This window comes from Castanea sativa, chromosome 4, assembly GCF_040712315.1.
Source record: "Castanea sativa cultivar Marrone di Chiusa Pesio chromosome 4, ASM4071231v1".
Classification (NCBI taxonomy): Eukaryota; Viridiplantae; Streptophyta; class Magnoliopsida; order Fagales; family Fagaceae; genus Castanea; species Castanea sativa.
In genome coordinates this window covers 47,177,788-47,198,956 of record NC_134016.1, presented here as the reverse complement: position 1 = coordinate 47,198,956, position 21,169 = coordinate 47,177,788, and the positions used below count along the sequence as shown (strand labels likewise).

General features: G+C 34.0%; 1 protein-coding gene and 2 long non-coding RNA genes across 3 annotated transcripts; 1 reads left to right on the top strand and 2 right to left on the bottom strand.

The window, feature by feature from the left end:
- Positions 1 to 890: 890 nt before the first annotated feature.
- Positions 891 to 3,518, top strand: LOC142630548 (uncharacterized). Its single transcript, XR_012843335.1, has 3 exons — positions 891 to 1,249; positions 1,360 to 1,489; positions 3,224 to 3,518. It is a non-coding gene; the product is annotated as an uncharacterized LOC142630548 (long non-coding RNA).
- Positions 3,519 to 15,252: 11,734 nt separating this feature from the next.
- Positions 15,253 to 16,216, bottom strand: LOC142630501 (uncharacterized). Its single transcript, XR_012843325.1, has 4 exons — positions 16,056 to 16,216; positions 15,840 to 15,945; positions 15,662 to 15,743; positions 15,253 to 15,542 (listed from the first exon to the last, which is right to left on the bottom strand). It is a non-coding gene; the product is annotated as an uncharacterized LOC142630501 (long non-coding RNA).
- A 2,086-nt stretch (positions 16,217 to 18,302) lies between these two features.
- On the bottom strand, positions 18,303 to 20,712 carry LOC142633042 (biotin carboxylase 1, chloroplastic-like). The gene is made up of 7 exons (XM_075807325.1): positions 20,704 to 20,712; positions 19,985 to 20,074; positions 19,469 to 19,528; positions 18,897 to 19,082; positions 18,695 to 18,787; positions 18,460 to 18,516; positions 18,303 to 18,404 (listed from the first exon to the last, which is right to left on the bottom strand). The coding sequence occupies exons 1-7, from the start codon at positions 20,710 to 20,712 to the stop codon at positions 18,303 to 18,305; spliced, it is 597 nt and encodes a 198-aa protein (XP_075663440.1).
- Between the last annotated feature and the right edge of the window lie 457 nt (positions 20,713 to 21,169).

The window sequence follows — 21,169 nt, the reverse complement described above, 5'->3', positions numbered from 1 at the left end:
AAAAAGGCTTCATTTGTTTCATTGTAAAATGTTTTCAGATGCAAGAAGCAGGTTCATGAATACACAATTAATTTGATATATAAGTAGCTGGATGACTCAAGTTCAGGAATAGCAAAGCCGTAAATTTGTTGTCATGAAACTCAACTTCTGTGGAGTGCTATTTTTCTTCAAATTCTTACTAATGAAAGATGATCAACATTTGTTTATAGCGTATAAAATTAGTAAGGTATAAAAGTAACCAGGTGACTTGAAAATAACATAAAGCTCACTAACACAGTCTTCTACATAAATTCTTCCAAAGTAGGATATGAAATAAAGGTTCACATGGCCAAAAGCTAAAAGAAAATATAAAAAAAATAAGGCTCACACCAAGCATCTTGTTGGCTCTTCCAGAACAGTGGCGCTCAAGGGCTAAACATTAACAAGTAGCCATTGAAACATAGAGCTTCCTATCTTAGTTTCCCCATCCCTTTTTTCATGAAAAGAATTCAGCAAATCACATAACTGTTTTAATTGGTAAAAACATAGATCATTTGCACAATTCATATTAAACCCATGATTTCAACATCCCCCCTTGTTTATGAAAGGCAAAGGAGAAGTCATTTAGTACTGATTATCAATCTGAATTAACAAAATACCTTACAATATAACAATACTGCCTATGTGCACCCACCATACTATAATTTATATCTATATATATCTAAAAACTGAAGCGAAGTATTTATTGTTGCTACGCTCTTGTTGAGCCACATCAACGGCCATGTCATACTTCTCTTTTTCTTTTTTCTTTTTTCTTTTTTTCCCATTTTCTTTACCTCAAATTCAACTTGGACCTTTTATTTTATTTCTTCATTTTAAAGTCCACAGCGTAACTGTCTTTCTTTGTCTCTCTAATTAGTATTGATTGTGCCTTTTCAGTGTTCTTCCCTATCCTAATGTTTGCCCTTAAGTTTCTGTTACTAAATAAATTGGATTGAAAGTGTATAACCATAGAAAATTCAATGTTATGACAAGGAGTTTCAGGTGACAGTCAGTCAGTTTGTGTTCATCTCCCATAATTGAAGCACAAATGTGGTATTGCTCCACTTTCAACTGGCATATTATAATTAGAAGCAAGTTGAACTCAAGTTCATGGAGAGAAGTGGGTGGAATTGCTCAGGAAGAACAACACATAATGTCGGACAAGAGAAGCTTAAAGACAGCGGTTGGGAATTTGGAGTGGCATGCCAGAGAAGACTTACAACTTAAGGTTCAATTTGTTGTATAAAACTCCAAACATCATTGTTTTTTTTTTTTTTTTTTAATCTTATCATTTAACCTTTTGCATTTAATTGTAATGCTATGGTTCATGGATTGCAGGTGTTAAAAACTTAACCCGTTTGTGTAGAAAGATTATGTGCGGAAAATCAAATGGCTATATCTGCTAGGTGTTCGACCAAATGCCTCTAAGAGATTTGCAGGGTGTGAAAAGCTTACCACCATTTGTGTAGTAAGATTTCCTCTGTTTTTTGTTTCTTTCTTTTTTTCATTTTCCCAAAATACAATTTTTTCATATTGAAATAAATTAAGCATGGAAGATAAGGTATTGAAATAAATAAATTGTTCCAATTGAATCACTAATTCACTAGGGAAACAATTATTGCAAGAAGATAAGGTATTCATCCCCACCTTTTTCATGAGCAAGGGGCCTTCGTGAATTGGGTTACACATGTTAGTTGATTTGGTTAATTGATGATGGTTGTTATATCTATATAGATATGAACATTTGCCTCCAGATTGATTTAAGAAAAAAAAAAAAAAAACTTTGCGTCTCTGCATATGCAGGGGAAGGCTGTTGACCTACAGCCAGCAATACAGACTCTAAGGACCTATCAGAATATTGGAATCGTTAGATATGTCTTTCTGCTGTGTCGCTAATGTGGTAAAAATAAACTAGAAAAGGAACCATGGCCAGGGATCACTCTGGGTGTGTTTTATTTCCCATGAACAAAGCTCTTCCAGTTAAAATAGACGCAATGATGGTAGCTGGGTGGGTGATGTGGGGAGTAGCTCAATTGGCAATCAAGACTGGGCTAAGGAACATTATTGTAAAGGTGATAATCAAAGAGCAGTCTAGGCTTTGGATAGCAATCTCCCGACTCTCACTTACCTTGGTTTGGTTGGTGAATTCACTCTTTCAATTTTCAGTTTAGAACTATTTCTTTTGTATACATCATTAGGTCAAGTGCAAATATGGCTGATAAAGTGGAGGGTGTTTGGATGGGTTGCCCTCCTTTCTTAGCACATTTGTTTGAACCATTGTACATTGTTGTTTACATAATAAAAATCTATTATTTTCTATAAATTAGGTTTAATATAGTATGTAGTTGGAAGCTTTCACCTCCATGCTTTATTAAAAAGAATATATGCTACTCTTTTGAACTGTGCATCAATTCTGATATTACTAAAAGTAAAACTTTAATTGCTTTGTTGAGTTAATATCATTTTGTAGGAGCTGTGTTTCAAATGATCATTCTTTAATAGTTCTCATTATATGTTATTAAACTCCAATTCTTCAATCTTTTATTTTTTTTTTCCCACTTGAAGTCAATTGATGGGTTGACTTGATTATTTGTTATTCTATCAACTCATTCATTTCTCTTCCTGAATTGGCATGTACAATTTGAAGCTAGAGAGAGCTTTCAGGTGGAACTTAGTCAAGCTTCCTTTATCCATCCTAATTAAATATTTTATTAATTTTAATATAATGTTGACAATTACTAGGTTATGCATTATGCCTGTTATTATATGATTTAGCTCATTAGCGTTGTTTAAAACAGTAAAACTACAATCTTGAAAAATATATATTAAAATTGAAACTCATATTTTCTCTCAATGTTTGTAGCTATTCTTACTTTATTTATTATGATTTTGCCTTTGTTGTTTTGTGGTATAAGGCAATAGGTTATTGATTCAAAGAAAGTGAAAAAAAAAAAAAAAAAAAAAACCCTTCTAAAAATGCTTCCTTTTATTTTTTATTTTTCTAACTATCTAAATTTTATTAAAACAGATGATTAAATGGTATAGATATTTTTCAGGCAGTTTCACACTTCACAAAAATGAAATCACGTAATGTCTAATTTCTAATATATCAATAGTATTATACATTTAAAAATTGAATTCCATTTGAGTTGGAAACCTTATAAATTCAATGTAGTATGTAAAGGTCAACTTTAATGTGCAGTGCTCTTTAAGGAAGCCTTGGAGTAATCATCCGAGATGCAAGGGGAGCAACAGTAGCAACACCGAGTAAGCATAAGTGTTACGATAAGGATTCAACCACGATAGAGGTATTAATGGCAGCCATGGAAGCTATAAGGTTAGCCAGAGATATGTGATGATTTCAAGTGATACTTGAAGGGGATGACAATTGTAATCGACTTTGTAAAATATTCATAAGCTTCAATGGCCCATTGGGGACACAATTATAGAGGACATAAAGAGAGAGCTGAGAAGTTTAGATAGTTAAAGTTAAGTTTTATTCATGGAGCTGCAAGCATAGCATCACATTCTTTACCTATATTTTTAGTTCACTTGGTTGATAGGAATTTTTGGATTGGTCACAGTCCACCATTCTCACAACCCCAACTGCCACTGTTGTATTGAACTCTATTTAACATAAATGAACAAATTTCTCTTCAAAAAAATAATCAATATTTTTCAAGTTCTTTATTTAATTTCCATTTGCATTTTCTTAATTGGTAAATTACTCATCACCTTGCTTTAACAGTAAGAGGAAGTGTCATTTGAGCTAAAGCCTAAAGCTCATTGGCTCGTTATATGATTTTTTTCCCCTTTGTAAATATTAAATAGTCTTTAATTTTTTTTCCTTTGTATATATTATATAATCTTTATTTTTTTCTCATTATAAATATTATATAATCTTTATATTAAACTATGATAAAAGAGAAAGGGGTGACTAGAGAAGTAATTCAAATTGCAAGGGTACGGCCAAATGATAGTTCATAGTTGACAAGAGAAAAACAAAGAGGCAAGGAAAATGGGAATATGACATTCATGTAGATCATTTGATTATTTCTAGATTTATGCTTTTTGTGGGAATTTTTTTGGGTCGATTTTAATTCTTGAAGCAAAAAACTTTTCTCATACCAACTAACATTAAATGATGATGTGTTCAAAGGCTAAAAGTTGTCTGTAATTTATGCCAAGACTACGGACGTATATATTGTTTGGGATGAGAATAGGTGATGTCTTGTTCATAAGCTGAAAGTTGTCTATAATTTAAACAAACACATGTTGATTGGGATTAGAATCTTTACACAAGTTAAATGCGAGCTTATTGTCTAACTATTAAGAGAGCCCAATAGTTTGCATTGTATAAATTGATTAGTTTTTTGCATAGTTCATATTTTTTAAAAGTGAAAAATATCAATAGATTTATCAAGCAGAAATATTTTGTAAAATTCTATTCTCTTGCATTTGTTTAGTAATTATTAAAATATAAATTGTTACACTTGATGGAAGTCAAAAGTAGATAAGGCGTTATATGTTGCTTCTAGTATCGAAAATAATATTTGGAAATTCTTTGGAATTAGTGAATTTGAATTGAGTGCGCTTAATGGACTTTGTTTGTAATTTAAGGACATAGAGAGTGGTAGAGTGGCTTAATAAAATATTTAATTGGTCTAGGATCACCATTTTACTCTTAAGCTCCACCTCTTTTTAAATCATGTGGTATTCAAATCCTATAAATGTATAATAGCTCATTGTTGTGATTTATATAATTTTGTTAGTATTTATCCACATTTATTTTCAGTCATATCATTTTTTATTGTGATAATTGGTGATGATCTCTAGGTAGTATGGAGTCTACTTTTTTTTTTTTTTATGTGGAAAATTTAAAAAAGAGAAAGTAATACAATGTTTGATGTGGATAGCTCATTATTCTTGGGGATGCGGTTTCTTTCTAGAAATTGATATATTGTAATTATTTGAAATGGTTTTTTATTGGAACATGCTTGAACCCTATCATTGTGGCTTTTAGATGAATGTTGTTTATTTGACTAATATATTTATACATATCTTCAACAATTATTTTGAATTAGAATTATCAAATTTGAATTGTTTCAAATGATTGTACCAATAAAGGTGAATGTGTATAACTTTCATTCAACTATCCCATGTATCGTACTGATTAATGACTAGTTTGGGATTTAATTATCACAACATATGGGAAAAGCAATATTAATCAACCCCTATACATTTCTATCAACAAAACCAACCCCTATATATGACACTGAAGTTGTGCTCGTGTATATAGCCCCTCAGTACATTGTTTTCATAGTATAATTATAAAATAACATGTACTCTGGAGTGGCAATAGTAACTTGCTATTCTGGCTGCTGCTAAACACCAATGCCTCCACATCACACACATCAACCTCACACGGCATCTCCAAAAAAGTGTTTATACTGCACAAATCTTCTCTATTCATTATATTTTTAACTTGATATAATTTGACAACAGTGGCATAAAGCAGCAACAAAAGATTCGTGCAAAAAAAGTCCGTCAATGCTTGTATTTGGTTATAACAATACAATGTTATAACAGGGTAAATCATCTACTTAAAATCATTTTTCATCAAAAACTTCATACTAAGAACCCATATCATATGGATTGAAAATCTATAAACAAAGCCCAAACAATCACACTATTCAAATTTTATACCGATGAAGTGTGAGCCATTTGCATTGCTCAACTATTTATTCAAAAGAAATTATAAAAGCAAATGAACTATTCATTAAAAAAGAAAGAAATGGTAAAAACATATTACTTCCTTGCATGTTGAAAAAAAATAAAGAAGAAATGATTAAAGAGTTTTCTTCCTTGCTTGTTGCTAGTTGCTACTAAGGTTGAAAAGCATTCGTGTAACCCCACCAACTGAAGAAAGCCAAAAAGAATTGGTTTCTTTGGTTAGCCCTAAGAATTGGAATCTTGTAGAAGAAAGCATTTGTGGTATGAGGATCAAAGAACTTTTCTATAGGTCACTTGCTAGAGTTATGGCACAAAATATTGTGATTCTAGCTTTTCTTGAAAAGATATTGATGCATTCCAAAAGTTTTTTTTTTTTTTTATTATTATACCATAGAAAGAATAATACAACATACTTGTAATAAATATTATGTTATACAAAACCGAGAGTTACTATTATACTTTAGCGATTATGTTAATTATAATAATAATAGGTTAATAATTATTTATTTTTTCTTCTAATGACAATCTTTTAAAATTTGCATTCTATGTTTGTTTTTGATGATGATTCATTCAATATTTAGTTCGAAGAAATTATTTTGCAAATGATTTTCAAATTTAATATTGATTTATTTGATGAACCATGATTTTATCTGCTAATTTATTTCCTTAATTAAAAAATTAAGCAAAATAATTCATCAAATTTTGATAATTGCTAATGGGATTTCCTTGACATGCTCAATCCCCCGTAAGTCATGTAATTGGCAATGAGATTTTTTTGATATGTCAAAAATTATTTGATTTATTTTGTGTCCCTATCAAACTAATATGAAAATAGTGTTTATCACAATTAAGAAAAATTATTAGGTAGTCCTAGACTACAAGGTCAGCAAGCTGACCTTTTATTCTGGCCCAATAAGAAGAAGACAGGCTATTAAAAAACTGATGACAAAAGTTTATTGCCATGTCACCCCACCACAGCCTACGGAGAAAATAGCAAAATAACCCTCAGTTGCTAACTATATAGTTAGCAGGCCCGGTTTCTAAACTATATAACATAATAACATCTCGAGTCTTAGAGGCTCGATTTTAGCCCATAAATCGAGTCTTTGAGGCTCGGTTTTTGCAGGTTGATGTGGACTTTTTGCCACGTGGCCTCCACCTGGAAATCGAGTCTCTAAGACTCGATTTCTATGACGTGGCCATCTCGGTATGACGTGGTTGATCCATGTGGTAAAAGAGGAAACTGAAACCGAGTCTTACAGACTCGATTTTAGTTTGGGGCTTTTTCAAACTTAACGCCTCTCACACTGATACTCTCCCCTCTCTCTAACGCGGAGAAAATAGCAAAATAACACTCAGTTGCTAACTATATAGTTAGCAGGCCCGGTTTCTAAACTATATCATTTACTAGCATCTCGAGTCTCAGAGACTCGATTTTAGGCCTAAAAATCGAGTCTTTGAGACTCGGTTTTTTAGTTTGATGTGGCGTTTTTGCCAGGTGGCATCCACCTGGAAATCGAGTCTCTAAGACTCGATTTTTAAAACCGAGTATTAGAGACTCGATTCTTGCCACGTAAACGCCACTTAGATCTCGAGTATTAGAGACTCGGTTTTCTGAAATGGAAACCGAGTCTCATAAACTCGATTTTTAAGTGGGGGTTTACCACAACGTTGGGTCCCATCTGTCACTTCCATGTCTCTCTCTCTGGAGAGTCTGAACTCTGATCTGATCTGAAGACCTGGTCTTGAATAACAAAATAACAAAAAGTATCTCTGATCTGAAGACCTGGTCTTGAATATAACAAAAAGTATCACGTGAAGTAGTGTAAATCTTCAGAAAAAATATCTTCAGTCAGAAAAAGTATCACGTGAAGTAGTGTAAATCTTTAGAAAAAATATCTTCAGAAAAAATATCACGTGAATTTTCAGAAAAAGAAAGCACGCGTGTACGTCTTCACAAAATAGGTCTCCTAGGTCTCTCAGGAATCTTAAAAAAAAAAACTGTACAGGAAAGCAAACATTGCTCTTCTCTCACACATTCAGCAAAACCATCTCATCATACAATCCTGCAAACATTGGTCCTCTCTCAACTCTCACACAAACATTGGTCCTCTCTCAACTCTCACACAAACATTGCTCCTCTCTCAACTCTCACACAAACATTGCTCCTCTCTTCACTCTCATACAATCCTAGTAGCATATTTGCACATCCTCATGTCAGGTAATGTTCTCCTCACTCTTACCTATATATATATTTACATATTTACATACATACATACATATATATATATATATATATATATATATATATATATATATTTACATACATATTTATATATATATATATATATTTACATACATATTTATATATATATATATATATTTACATACATATTTATATATATATATATATATATATATTTACATACATATTTATATTTATATAAATATATATATATATATATATATATATTTACATACATACATACATATATATATTTATATTTATATTTATATTTATATTTATATTTATATATTTATTTTAGAAAGTGAGGAGAAAGATATATATATATATATATATATATATATATATATATTTACATACATACATACATATATAAATATAAATATATATATATATATATATATATATATTTATATTTATATTTATATTTATTTATATTTATATTTATATTTATATTTATATTTATATTTATATTTATTTATATTTATTTATATTTATTTATATATATTTATATTTATATTTATATATATATTTATATTTATATATATTTATATATTTATTTTAGAAAGTGAGGAGAAAGATATATATATATATATATACATATATATATATAAATATATTTACATACATACATATATATATATATATATATTTATATTTATATATATTTATATAAATATATTTATATATATATATATATATATCTATTTTAGAAAGTAAGGAGAAAGATATATATATATATATATATATATATATATATATATATATATATATAGATTTTATTCATGACCTAGGAAGTCTTTTTGCTAGCTTTCGGTGAATTTATCTGCTTCCTTTTCTCCATAATTTGTATTAAATTTGAGTTTGTATATCACATATGGTATATTTAACTGTATATTAATGCCTTGATTTTGAAATTAGATGATATGTCTAATTTTGATTGCTCATGATCAAATTGCACTCATTCATTTGCACATCCTCATGACTTTTGTTGTTTGGTTTGATATTTTTATTTATATTTTTGTTAGAATTGAGTCGAAATTTTGTAATGGGGGTGAGTTTTGTCTTTAATTTTTTTATTTGTTTGAGTACGAAATGATAATGATTGAGTGTGTTTGTATGTGATGTGGGGTGAGAAGTTGTAATTTTTGTACTTTGAGTAGATATTCAAGGTTTTCTAATTGATGTTAAATAAAAGAGATAAAATATGTCACTAACATATTATACTTTACTCTCTAATAGGTTCACAATCTCTGAAGAATATTGATATAAATGTATACTATGGTGGACCCCTTGACAATCCTGGAGAGATTGACGGATTCCCATTTAGAGGGCCGGGTATTGAATGCTACTATATGATGATACGTCGTAAGTTGAAGACGTTGGATGATTTGAAGAGGAAAATAATGCACTCATTGAGTTTGAACCCTGCTTGGTATGACATCAAGATTATTTATCGTTACCCACAAGAAGTCCTTCATGAACGGATAAATTACGGGTATATGGAGATCAAAGAAGACAAACATGTAAAGATGATGTTTAATAGGATCCAAAAAATGCCCCAAGTAAATGCTGCTGAGTTGTACGTAAGTTCGGAGCCGCTTGTAGAAGTTGATACTGAGGTGGTGCAACAAACAACTACGGCTTTACAATTTACAGCCCTAGATGATGGATGTACTACAATGGGAGGGTATACAATGGGAGGTTATACGCTCCCATCTCAAGATCATGTTGCCAATACTGGTGAACCCCTCCATCCTCAAGAGACACATTTAGAGGAGGAAGACGAAGACGAAGATCATGCCGCGAATGATGGTGAAAATATTGATGATGTGGATGAATACGAAGAGAGGATTGAGCGAGGCGACTTTGAGAACGATATGGATGACCATGAAGTTGTTCCCAATTTTGAAGAGGAAAATATGGAGTACCATGATGAAGGTGATGCAGACCATGATATTGGCATCCAGCATGATACAAATGCGACTACTGCCTACAGACCTCCTACCGACTCATTTTACGCAAATACTTGGGAAAATATGGTTGATCCTTCACGTCTTCAGATACCATTTGTTTCAACTTGGGAAGATGGGATGCATTTTCATAAAGGGTTGACTTTTGCAAATAAAGAGGCGGTGAAGCGTGCATTGATAATATACGCAGCAAATGATAATAGAAATTTTATAATCCGGAGGTCGACCAAAACTAAATTGTGCGCTGCATGCGTTGACGACAACTGCAAGTGGTACGTTGGGGCATTCATGAAGGTTAAACTTAATGGTCTATGGATGGTCACGTCTTATGTAGGTCCACACACTTGTATACCCTTTGGCCTGCGAAGAGACGGTAAAATGATGGATTCTAATTTTGTTGCATCAGAAATTGTGGGAAAATTGCGACAAAATCACACTGCTCGTATACAAGATCTCTGGGACATCATGCATACTAAGTATAAACATGAGCTTTCTTACTATAAAGTATGGGACGCAAAACAAAAGGCAATTGCTAAGATATTTGGGGATTGGGAGGAGTCTTATCAAAGGTTGCGAAAGTTGTTGTTGGCATACTTGGATCAGGATTCGGGTACCCAGTACAATTATCACACCATACCTAGGCCATACGAGAATTCTGCGTTACTGCGCTATGTATATTGGGCATTTGCTCCATGCATTGCTGCATTCTGATATTGTAGGCCAGTGATCAGTATTGATGGGACTCATTTGTATGGTAAATACAAAGGGGTTTTGATGATTGCAATGGCAACTGATGCCAACCAAAAGGTTTTGCCTCTTGCCTTTGCTGTTGTGGATAAGGAGTCAGAGGCTAGTTGGGGGTGGTTTTTAGAGTGTCTCAGGGCTTCGATTGAGCATGTTATACCTGCCAACGGCATTTGCATTATTTCTGACCGACATAAAGGTATCAAAAATGCCATTCGACAGTGGCCTAGAGGGAGGGACGGAACAGAACAGGTATATCACCGATATTGCCTTCGACATGTTGCTAGCAACTTCAACAGACGCTTTGATGACCCGATTCTAAAGGCATTGGCCTTGAAAGCTGGATATGCGACCCATGAAGCTAAATTTGAATCCATAATGCAAATCATTAAGGAGGCCGAGATTAATTTACTGAGGGGTGTAGACCCTACTGCTCGCCATGTTGGACGCTGTATGCCATACACATATTTAACCAGTGAGGATGTGGACAAATGGACCCAGTCACATGATGGTGGAAGACGTTACGGGGCAATGACAACCAATATCTCTGAGTGCTTTAATGGGGTACTTAAAGGTGCCCGCGGTTTGCCCATTGCGGCAATGGTTGAGTTCACTTGGTCCAAACTTGTTGCATATTTCCACGATCGACATAAAAAAATTACGGAAGATCTCTCTCGAGGTAAGGTGTGGAGTGATTATGCAATGGAGATCTATAACAAAAATGCGCAGAAAATCGCAGGCCACACTGTGAGGAATTTTAATCATGAAACTGGTGTATATCAAGTGCTTACCCCGTACAACGACCATAAAGGTGGAGGGGGAAACCACAGTCATGAAGTGCACGTATTTGATAGAAGATGTGGTTGCGGAAAGTGGCAAAACTTGAAGATCCCTTGTTCACATGCAATTAAAGTTCTTCAAGGTCTGCACCTCGATGAGACCAGCTATATTGACCCATGTTATAGTTTGAACAACGCCATTCACACATATTCACATCATTTTGTGGTGCCAAAGTCAGAGTCATTGTGGAGGGACGTTTGCGGACCACGGTGGGTGCCTGACCCACAGCTATTGCGGGCCAAAGGTCGTCCTGTGGCCTCAAGAATAAGGAATGAAATGGACGGGGTACGACGAGAACGGGGAAGCCGGAGGGAAGATCCGGACTTGAGGGAGATTCAACCGAGGCAGCGATGTGGAGTGTGTCATCAAGAGGGGCATAACCGTAGAAGCTGTCCCAATTCCCTTGGGGCTTCGACAAGTGGTAGTGCTACAAACTAGGCAAGTGCTCTCACTGTTTTTATATAATATGCTATGAATTTCATTTGGTTTTTGTTCTTCGCATTTGGAAACTAACGATTGTATTTTCATGTTTGTCAGGCGAGTGAAGACTCGATTAAAGTTTTGGCAATGTACGTGGGACTTGTCGTTATCTTCTGTATATGCATGTACAAGTGTTTTTTTTTTCTTTGTTGAATGTTGTTGCCGAATGTAGACTATGTTAATTTTAGTTAGTTGTTATTTTCTATATTTTGTTTATTGTTGAATGTTGTTGTAATTGAACTATTTGTTATCCATTGTACTCGTCACATTAGTTGCGTTGTGCAGCTTTTGCCTAGCCAGTAATGAATAGTAACTGTTTGGGACCGGTTGTTTGTTTCTGATGTACCCTTTGATTGGTTGTATCTAGTTGCTTACTGCTGTAGGGGAAGGGAAAAAACTAAATCTTGTTTACTGCTGCAGTAGCTGCAACCAAAAAAAAAAAATCCCAGTGGAAATCGAGTCTTTGGAACTCGATTTCCTTTGGGCAGATTCAAACGCACCGTTTCCACGGGGATGATATTTTAGAAAATCTAAAAACTGGGTAACTAATGTAAATCGAGGCTTTTAAACTCGATTTTTAAAGGCGCCATTTCCGCGGAATATTATTATTTTTAAAAGAACCACTAAACTAAAAATCGAGGCTTTAAAACTCGATTTGCAGAGGTGGCTTTTTCAGTGTAAATCGAGGGTTTTAAACTCGATTTTATATATGTAAATCGAGGCTTTTAAACTCGATTTTTAAAGGCGCCATTTCCGCGGAATATTATTATTTTTAAAAGAACCACTAAACTAAAAATCGAGGCTTTAAAACTCGATTTGCAGAGGTGGCTTTTCAGTGTAAATCGAGGGTTTTAAACTCGATTTTATATATGTAAATCGATTCTTTTAAACTCGATTTTTAACGGGGCCAATTCCTAGAATTTTGTTGCCATTTACCATTAGATATCTAACATTTTCGTTAGTTGTCACAGTCCAATATAACAATTTAATCTATCATTTATTTTTATTTTTTTTTACTCTAGTGTTTCGCATCAACCAGCTGATGGTTTGTGGTATTCACAGGGCTCTTACACTCTCAAGATGACACTGGAGGATGGTAACAATCAACTGTTGACCTGCATTAGCTTCAAATTCAATATCAGCTTTGGATCTTCTGCGTCTGATAGTTGAATACCTTGCTGATGTTTGCGGTGTTGCAACGTGGTGTTCATTAGAAAATGACTTGTGGCCATGAAGCTACAAGGTATCCAGTTTTCTCATCCTCATAAGCCTTGTCAGAGTCAGAATCATACTGTTCCTCCCTGCTCCCACAATGGATGTCAAAATATATTGGTCCAAGATACAGTGAACTCTCTTATTTGTATGCTTAATAGGGACATTTCCCAGACAGAGAGGTCAGATAGTGAAGATGTCAGTGGATTGGTCGAAGAATGGCCTTCTAAGAAAGACATAGGCCATATGTTTGAGTTTATAGCATGTTATGTTGCATGTGAAAGAGCTAATGTCTCAAAAAGTGTCCTGAGTCAGATTTTAGAATACTTGACATCACAAAATAATTTTCCAACTAGTGTTTCCTCTCATCACATAACTTCAACAAGAAGGGAGAAGCAGGGAACATAACAATTTACTGTTCCTCCCTGCTCCCACAATGGATGTCAAAATATATTGGTCCAAGATACAGTGAACTCTCTTATTTGTATGCTTAATAGGGACATTTCCCAGACAGAGAGGTCAGATAGTGAAGATGTCAGTGGATTGGTCGAAGAATGGCCTTCTAAGAAAGACATAGGCCATTCTTCGACCAGTTTATAGCATGTTATGTTGCATGTGAAAGAGCTAATGTCTCAAAAAGTGTCCTGAGTCAGATTTTAGAATACTTGACATCACAAAATAATTTTCCAACTAGTGTTTCCTCTCATCGCATAACTTCAACAAGAAGGGAGAAGCAGGGAACATAACAATTTACTGTTCCTCCCTGCTCCCACAATGGATGTCAAAATATATTGGTCCAAGATACAGTGAACTCTCTTATTTGTATGCTTAATAGGGACATTTCCCAGACAGACCAAATCAGACCAAATCAGACCAAATCAGACCAAATCAGACCAAATTAGACCAAATCAGACCAAATCAGACCAAATCAGACTAAATCAGACCAAATCAGACCAAGTTCTATAATTCACAATATTGATAAATTAACTAAGTTATGTTAACTATCTACAAAATAAATGGTAAAACTCTGACACCCACACCCATACACAACATACCCAACTACAATGACAATCAAATTATGCAAACCCTTACCTTAGATATGAATTTGCTGAGAGGGAAGAGCAGTGAGAGTGGACAATGTGGTTTTGTGAGAGTGAGTGGTGTGAGAGAGTTATGGTGTGAGAGAGTTATGGGTGACTGAGAGTTAGTGAGGGTGAGTGAGTGAGAGTTAGTGAGGCTGAGAGCTCTGTTTTAGGTTTTCTCTGTGTGTTACTGAGGGTGTGAGTTTCTGTGAGAGTTAATGCCACGGGCTGAGGGTTAAATACCGCTGCTGTAGCTGCAACCAAAAAAAAAAAAAAAACAAAATCCCAGTAGAAATCGAGTCTTTGGAACTCGATTTCCACAATATTTTTGAGAATCCCACTGAAGAAAAAATCGAGCATTTTAAACTCGATTTCCACTATATTTTTGAAGCAAAAATCGAGCCTTTTAAACTTGATTTTCATAGAAAAGTATTGAAAAGGAAATTGAGTTTAAAAGCAAAAATCGATTTACACTGGCTTATGTTTTTTCTCATTGTGCGAAAAGGAATTATTATTATTTTTTTCCAAATTCAATAACTAATTCCCAAACACTATCAAATAACAAAAATTAAGGTAATCTTTAATGTTTAATTCCAACTTCTGCAATGAAATAGTTAAGTTTCTTTATATCATAGGCACGCTACTGGCCTTATATACATGGCTTATTATCAACAGAAGAATTTAGATTTTTGTATACATAAAATTATGCATATATTATTTGGAACTCAAGAAGTTACAACATAAATAGCATAGGTATCTGAAAATTGTATCCATCATTTATTTGGAGACTCTTGCACCAATACAACAACAACATCACAGGTTATTAATTTGGTACACCAATACATTTTATGATAGGAAAAAGAAAAAAGAGAGCATAGATCTTTGAAGATGCCTCAAGACAGGTAACCACGAAATCAACGCCATATGTTGAAAGTTGTGCAAGTGTCCAGCGACCATATGTCCATAAACTCACATCATAACCCACACCGCTAGATAAAATCAAACATTGGGAAGAAATGTTGCTGATTTTGTCATCTTTTGGAGGTTCATATGCCGGCCGGTTTTCAAGTTCTGCTTCAGCAGCAACGAGATTGTCTTGAGCTTAATGATTCTTTCTTGACGACATTCTTCTTGCTCCTCAAGTCTTCCATTTCTTTATATTTTTCCCTCGTACTTGCACCCCCTATAGAAAATGTAAATGAACCTCCAAACCTAAGAATAAATACAATCGTGTGAGAAGAAACGTACAGCTTCTGTGAAAGATCACCAAGTATCTTTACGCAGCAAAATTTATAGCTGACTCGTCAAAAGTTATAAGATAGAACACTTACTTTAGCATACATTGTCCGCAATTTCACGAGTGAAGGTAAAATCAGGCGAAGACATAACCAAAATTCAGTTGTAATAATGTACCTGATTACAATTTTGATAATCGTCTTAACATGAGGAAGAAGGTGAAGACATAACCAAAATAGAACAGTTGTAAGTCTAAGACGAAGAGAAACTCACATTAACACCCGCTGAAGACAAATTTTTTGTCATCTCCTCTCCAAACTTGTCCTTTCCAATGGAGCCAATGTAGCCAATTGCACCATTACATTTTGAGCGTCCACAACTATCACACAAAAAAGGGAGACGAGGGTAGGGAGAATTGATCAATTCTATTTCATACAAATTTAGCCTAAAAAAACGTGAAAGATGTTTCTTGCAAATACGAAACCAAACCTGGGCAACTTTGATTGAATTCCAATGTAGCACCTAGAGTCTACTGTGTATGATATGAGTTCCCCATTACAAGCATCACTTTCATCCACCAGTATCACTCTTGTCTCCTAAATCCTCAGGTTTACATTCATTTACATTTTCTATAGGGGGTGCAAGTACGAGGGAAAAATATAAACAAATGGAAGACTTGAGGAAGCTAGAAGAATCTCGTCAAGAAAGAATCATTAAAGCTAAAGAGAATCTCGCTGCTGCTGAAGCAAAACTTGAAAACCTGCCGCCATATGAACCTCCAAAAGATGCCGAAATCAGCAACATTTCTACCCAATGTTTGATTTTATCTAGCGGTGTGGGATATGATGTGAGTTTATTGACATATGGTCGCTGGAGACTTGAACCACTTTCAATATATGGAGTTGATTTCGTGGTTAACTGTCTTGAGGCATCTTCACAATCATAAGGTCTCTTGGCAGGCTATTTTCAAAGTTTATTAGGGGTGGAGGGACAAATCCAGCTTCAAATCCATATTTGCTATTGTCCTACAAAAATTAAGAGTGCGTACATTACATAATTGATGGAGCACTAAGCAAGGCTATTTCCAATGGTCATGTGAGGATGTTTTTCTTCTTCTTTTTGAACAATGTTTCTTGGTAGACCCAACTCCCCCCAAAATCACAGTTTACATATTTCTGACTTTCTTCCCCGCATGCATTTTCCAATATGCCTAGGATTGAAACGTTGAAAACTCTTCTCACAACTAAAGCATGTCCATAGTTATAACTAATGAATGTCCACAAAATTATTAATTAGGATGAAACTTAAGATAGATAGAGTAAGCAAACAAAATTATAATGAGAATGACAATTTTCACTCATTTAAACTAAAAGCAAAAATCTTGGTATGAAGAATTCAATCACAATAATTAACATATGGAGGTACAACCCCCGTTGCATAACATTAAACACTACTTTTTCCATTACAATCGTCAATCACTACTCTTCACAGGAACCAAGAAACTGAAGCTACTTAAAATTCAATTAACAGATCGAAGGTTTTATTGGCGGTGTGGGAAAAAATGTTGTTGATTTATAATATATATTAACGTGAGAATATTAACCACTATAGTTTGTGTCTCTGAAATATTAAAGTACCCAGGGAAATACAAAAACATGGAAGCCTATATAAGAAACCCCACATCCCACGACGATTAAATGTGCTAGACCCAAATTACTTTTCGAAAGAGGGAAAGAAAATAAGAATGTCCCAAATACATGCATATATATACATGACTCTAGGAAAAAGGGCTTTGGTATAATCACCCTAAAAAATTCAAACTTATAAATATGCTGCACGTATTTTGCTATTTAACTGGCTCTAACACAATTTTCAAGAGAATACCTAAATTACAGACTTGGGGTTTATAGGAGCAAGGAGAATGAGACATATAGAGAAAGCGAGCATATAAAATATTTAATATACCATTACTTATCAAAAATCTATATATATATATATATATATATATATATATATATATATATATATATATATATATTTAATAAACCATGCGTTCAAAACTATTCAATTAGGATGACACTAAAATCATGTTGTATGGGTCGAACCAGCCATCTAATCGGGGTTCATGTTAACAACTCATAATGTTGCACCGCTCACTGTTCTGTGGCTGAAACCTTTGGATGTTAGCTCTTTGTCTATTTGGGGTCCATTGGTTTATGCCGAAGAGGGTGGTGGATTTATTGGCATGGTGGAAGGGGAGGTTTTCTAGGCATTGTAATGGAGATATTTGGATGCAATTTCATTGTGTGTCATGTGGACCATTTGGAAGGAAAGAAACAATAGGGTGTTTGAGTTGAGGACATTGACTGATCTATGATACTGGTCAAGTGAGCGTTGTTGAACTCATTATATGAGCGGATGGTGGCTTTGTTCAGTCATTCTTTTTCTAGAATTTTGGACTTTATTGATTGCTGTAATTTTCTTTAATTGTGCTGCACTACTAGTACACTTCCTGAGTGCTACTGTTTTGTATGTTTTTCCATATGAATAAAGCTTTCTTACTTATCCAAAAATAAAATGTTGCATAATTTAAGAACTTCTCTGTTCACAAGCCAGTCCCCAGCCTAGATAAGAAAGATTTTGCTAAATAAGTTTTTAAACTTCACCAAGCATCCACACTACATAAGCCTACGTACCCTGACATCAATCAATTAAAACTAAATAGAAATTGGAGAATTAGTTGGCCAGATAAAGGCCCTCATTTGCATCTGTACTATTAGCTACTGCAAGAATTGAGCCATATCGATTACTGATGCACAAACAATTCTGAGACACAGACTACACAGATACAACAACATGTTGATACACATTCCTACAAATCCGCCACATGCACATTAACTTCTGCATTGATACGGCATTCAATTGAATGTCCTCTGAGCACAATATCTTCCTATATAAAAAATCCAAGTCATAAATTACATACATTGTATTTTATGTTTAGGACTTCTTTCATTTCCCTTTTTCTTTATTTTTTGGGGGGTGTGGGGAAGTAACTATGGCACCAGGGTATCACTGACTAGCAAATAAAACTAAAAATGCCCATAATTAAGGTATCCCTTTTTCACTACCTGTTTGTACCGGAGTTTTTCTCCCATAGCTACAAGAATTTGTTCCTCAATCAAGTCCACAGAGGAAATCATTTCTGTCACAGGATGCTCAACCTGAATCCCGCCAAAAAAAAGGGAAAACATTATATAATTAGTACACCCTAAAACAGGTAAGCTTTTAGACACGCTTATGTAAATCCACATTCTCAAGAAATATTTCTACCTGGATCCGAGTGTTCATTTCCATAAAGTAGAAGGAACCTCTTTCATCCAAAAGGAACTCAACTGTTCCAACACCAATGTAACCTATAGATGCTGCTGCTGCAACCGCTGCGTCACCCATTGCTTTCCTCAACTCTGGGGTCAGTGCAGGAGAGGGTGCTTCTTCCAGCAGCTTTTGATTCCGTCTCTGAACAAAAGCCATAGTCAAGAGAGCTTACTACTCGCATTTCAAAAGTAGTTGAAAGAGACTTTATAAAAACAAAAAGCCTTTCAAAAAAAGCCTCATAAATTTAGTGTACAAACATAACAAAACAAAAGCCAAAATGTGGATAAAAGTTGGGACATAAGTTCTATATTTTCTTGAATTGTTGCTATCAAAAGCCCATAAAAAATTGACCACCTTCATATATTTCCATTTGCCTATAGAACTTTAAACATGGTTATTCACTTTTGGATATCAAGCAAACTCCATTTTCATGTCTAAATTAAAAAATTAAAAAAAAAAAAAAAAAAAAACACTCTGAAATCAGTTTGACAAAATGTTCCAAAAATAAAAGGAATGAGTTCTGGTACCTGGATGCTGCAATCACGCTCTCCAAAGTGGACGACATTACCATATTTATCTGCAAGAACCTGTAAACCATATTGTATGGCAGGGATGAAGTTAAAGTTCCAAGTAGTATTTAGATGGAAAATTAAAATTAAAAAGATTGTAAATTTTACCCTTTTTCATTTTTATGTTAGTCATCTTTTTTTTGTTTTTTTGTTTTTTAAATTTTATTTTATAATTAGTTGGCCAATATTATCTTACTATTCCATGTGTCAACAACTCAATAAGTACGATGTTAAGTTGTCAACAAACAAGTGAGAATTAGGTACATGATATCTCCACTCCACACCATAAAAAAATAAAATAAAATAAAAACACACACACACACATTCTCAGTTCCAGAATAAACCTATCCATCAGACTTGAAAACGTTTTATGGTTATGAACACTTGGTCCTAATTCAACAACCCAGAATTCATTTGAGAATGTTAAGAGATCACACATTTAAAAAGACATCTAAACACCCACCCAGAAATTACCTGGAACTCAATGTGCCTAGGATTTTGAATGTACTTCTCCAAATAAACTCCATCATTTCCAAATGCAGCTGCTGCCTCACTCTTGGCTTGCTGCAATTAAACCAGACCCAATTTAATACAAATTTCAAAGGAACTATACAAATAAAATTCTTTGTAGCAAATATTTGTTAAGATTAAATTGTACTATTTAGTTTTTAGTAAACATTTCAAACCAAATATGATATATAAAATCAATTATCTGAGAGGACGCAAACAAACCATCATGGAAAACAGGGTAAATCATATCTCATGAAATAGATTGATTAAATTTATCAGAAGAAAACTTCATAAACTAATGCACATAAGTAGTGAAAATGTATATACAACCAATTTCAAGTCATGCAACAACCTCAGCAGCAGCAATGGCAGCAAAAGGATAATTAGATGGAGAGATAGAATCAAGACTTTATCAAGCATTTACAGCAGTTCTGAATGTACAAGATGCTAAAATGTTATATTAGGAATTTGATGTAGTACTGGGCAGTGTAACTTTAACAAAAGTTACACGAGGTGTAACTTCCTAATTTCACTGAGTGACAGACATATTATTGGCTTTAGAAACCCAAATGATGCTGTTCATTTTCTGAAATACTGATCTATTTTATAGTTTCCACCAAGCATGCAAATGACTCACAAACAAAATATAAACGTAGGAATTATATCATTGATGATAATTAAACCTGAATCATTGGTGTATCAAAATAAATTAATCTCCAACCAAAAAGAAATAAAGATCAATACCAAAACAGACACACAAAACAGAACCAGCAGCAGCAGCAAATAATGAAAACACACACACAAAACACACAAAACACACACAAAGAAATAATGAAAACACACACACAACACAGAACCAGCAGCAGCAGCAAAAAAAAGACTGTTTTCTAATAATTTTTTGCTAAGCAATTAACCCATTGGCTAATACAAAACTAATCTCAGAACTCAGATCACCAATTTGTTGAGTCACAACTTTCAAGCACCGATTAGTAAAGTAAAACCTGTTCTTTGGGCAGAAACTAAGCATCCAAGGGTATAGGCAAATGTTAATTAGATGTACTTAGGCTTGGCAGCCCAAGACTTTACCATAGTAGCAGACAATGGCCATTGATTTAACCGCCAAAGTCAAGAGTAGTTGCTTACCGTCTT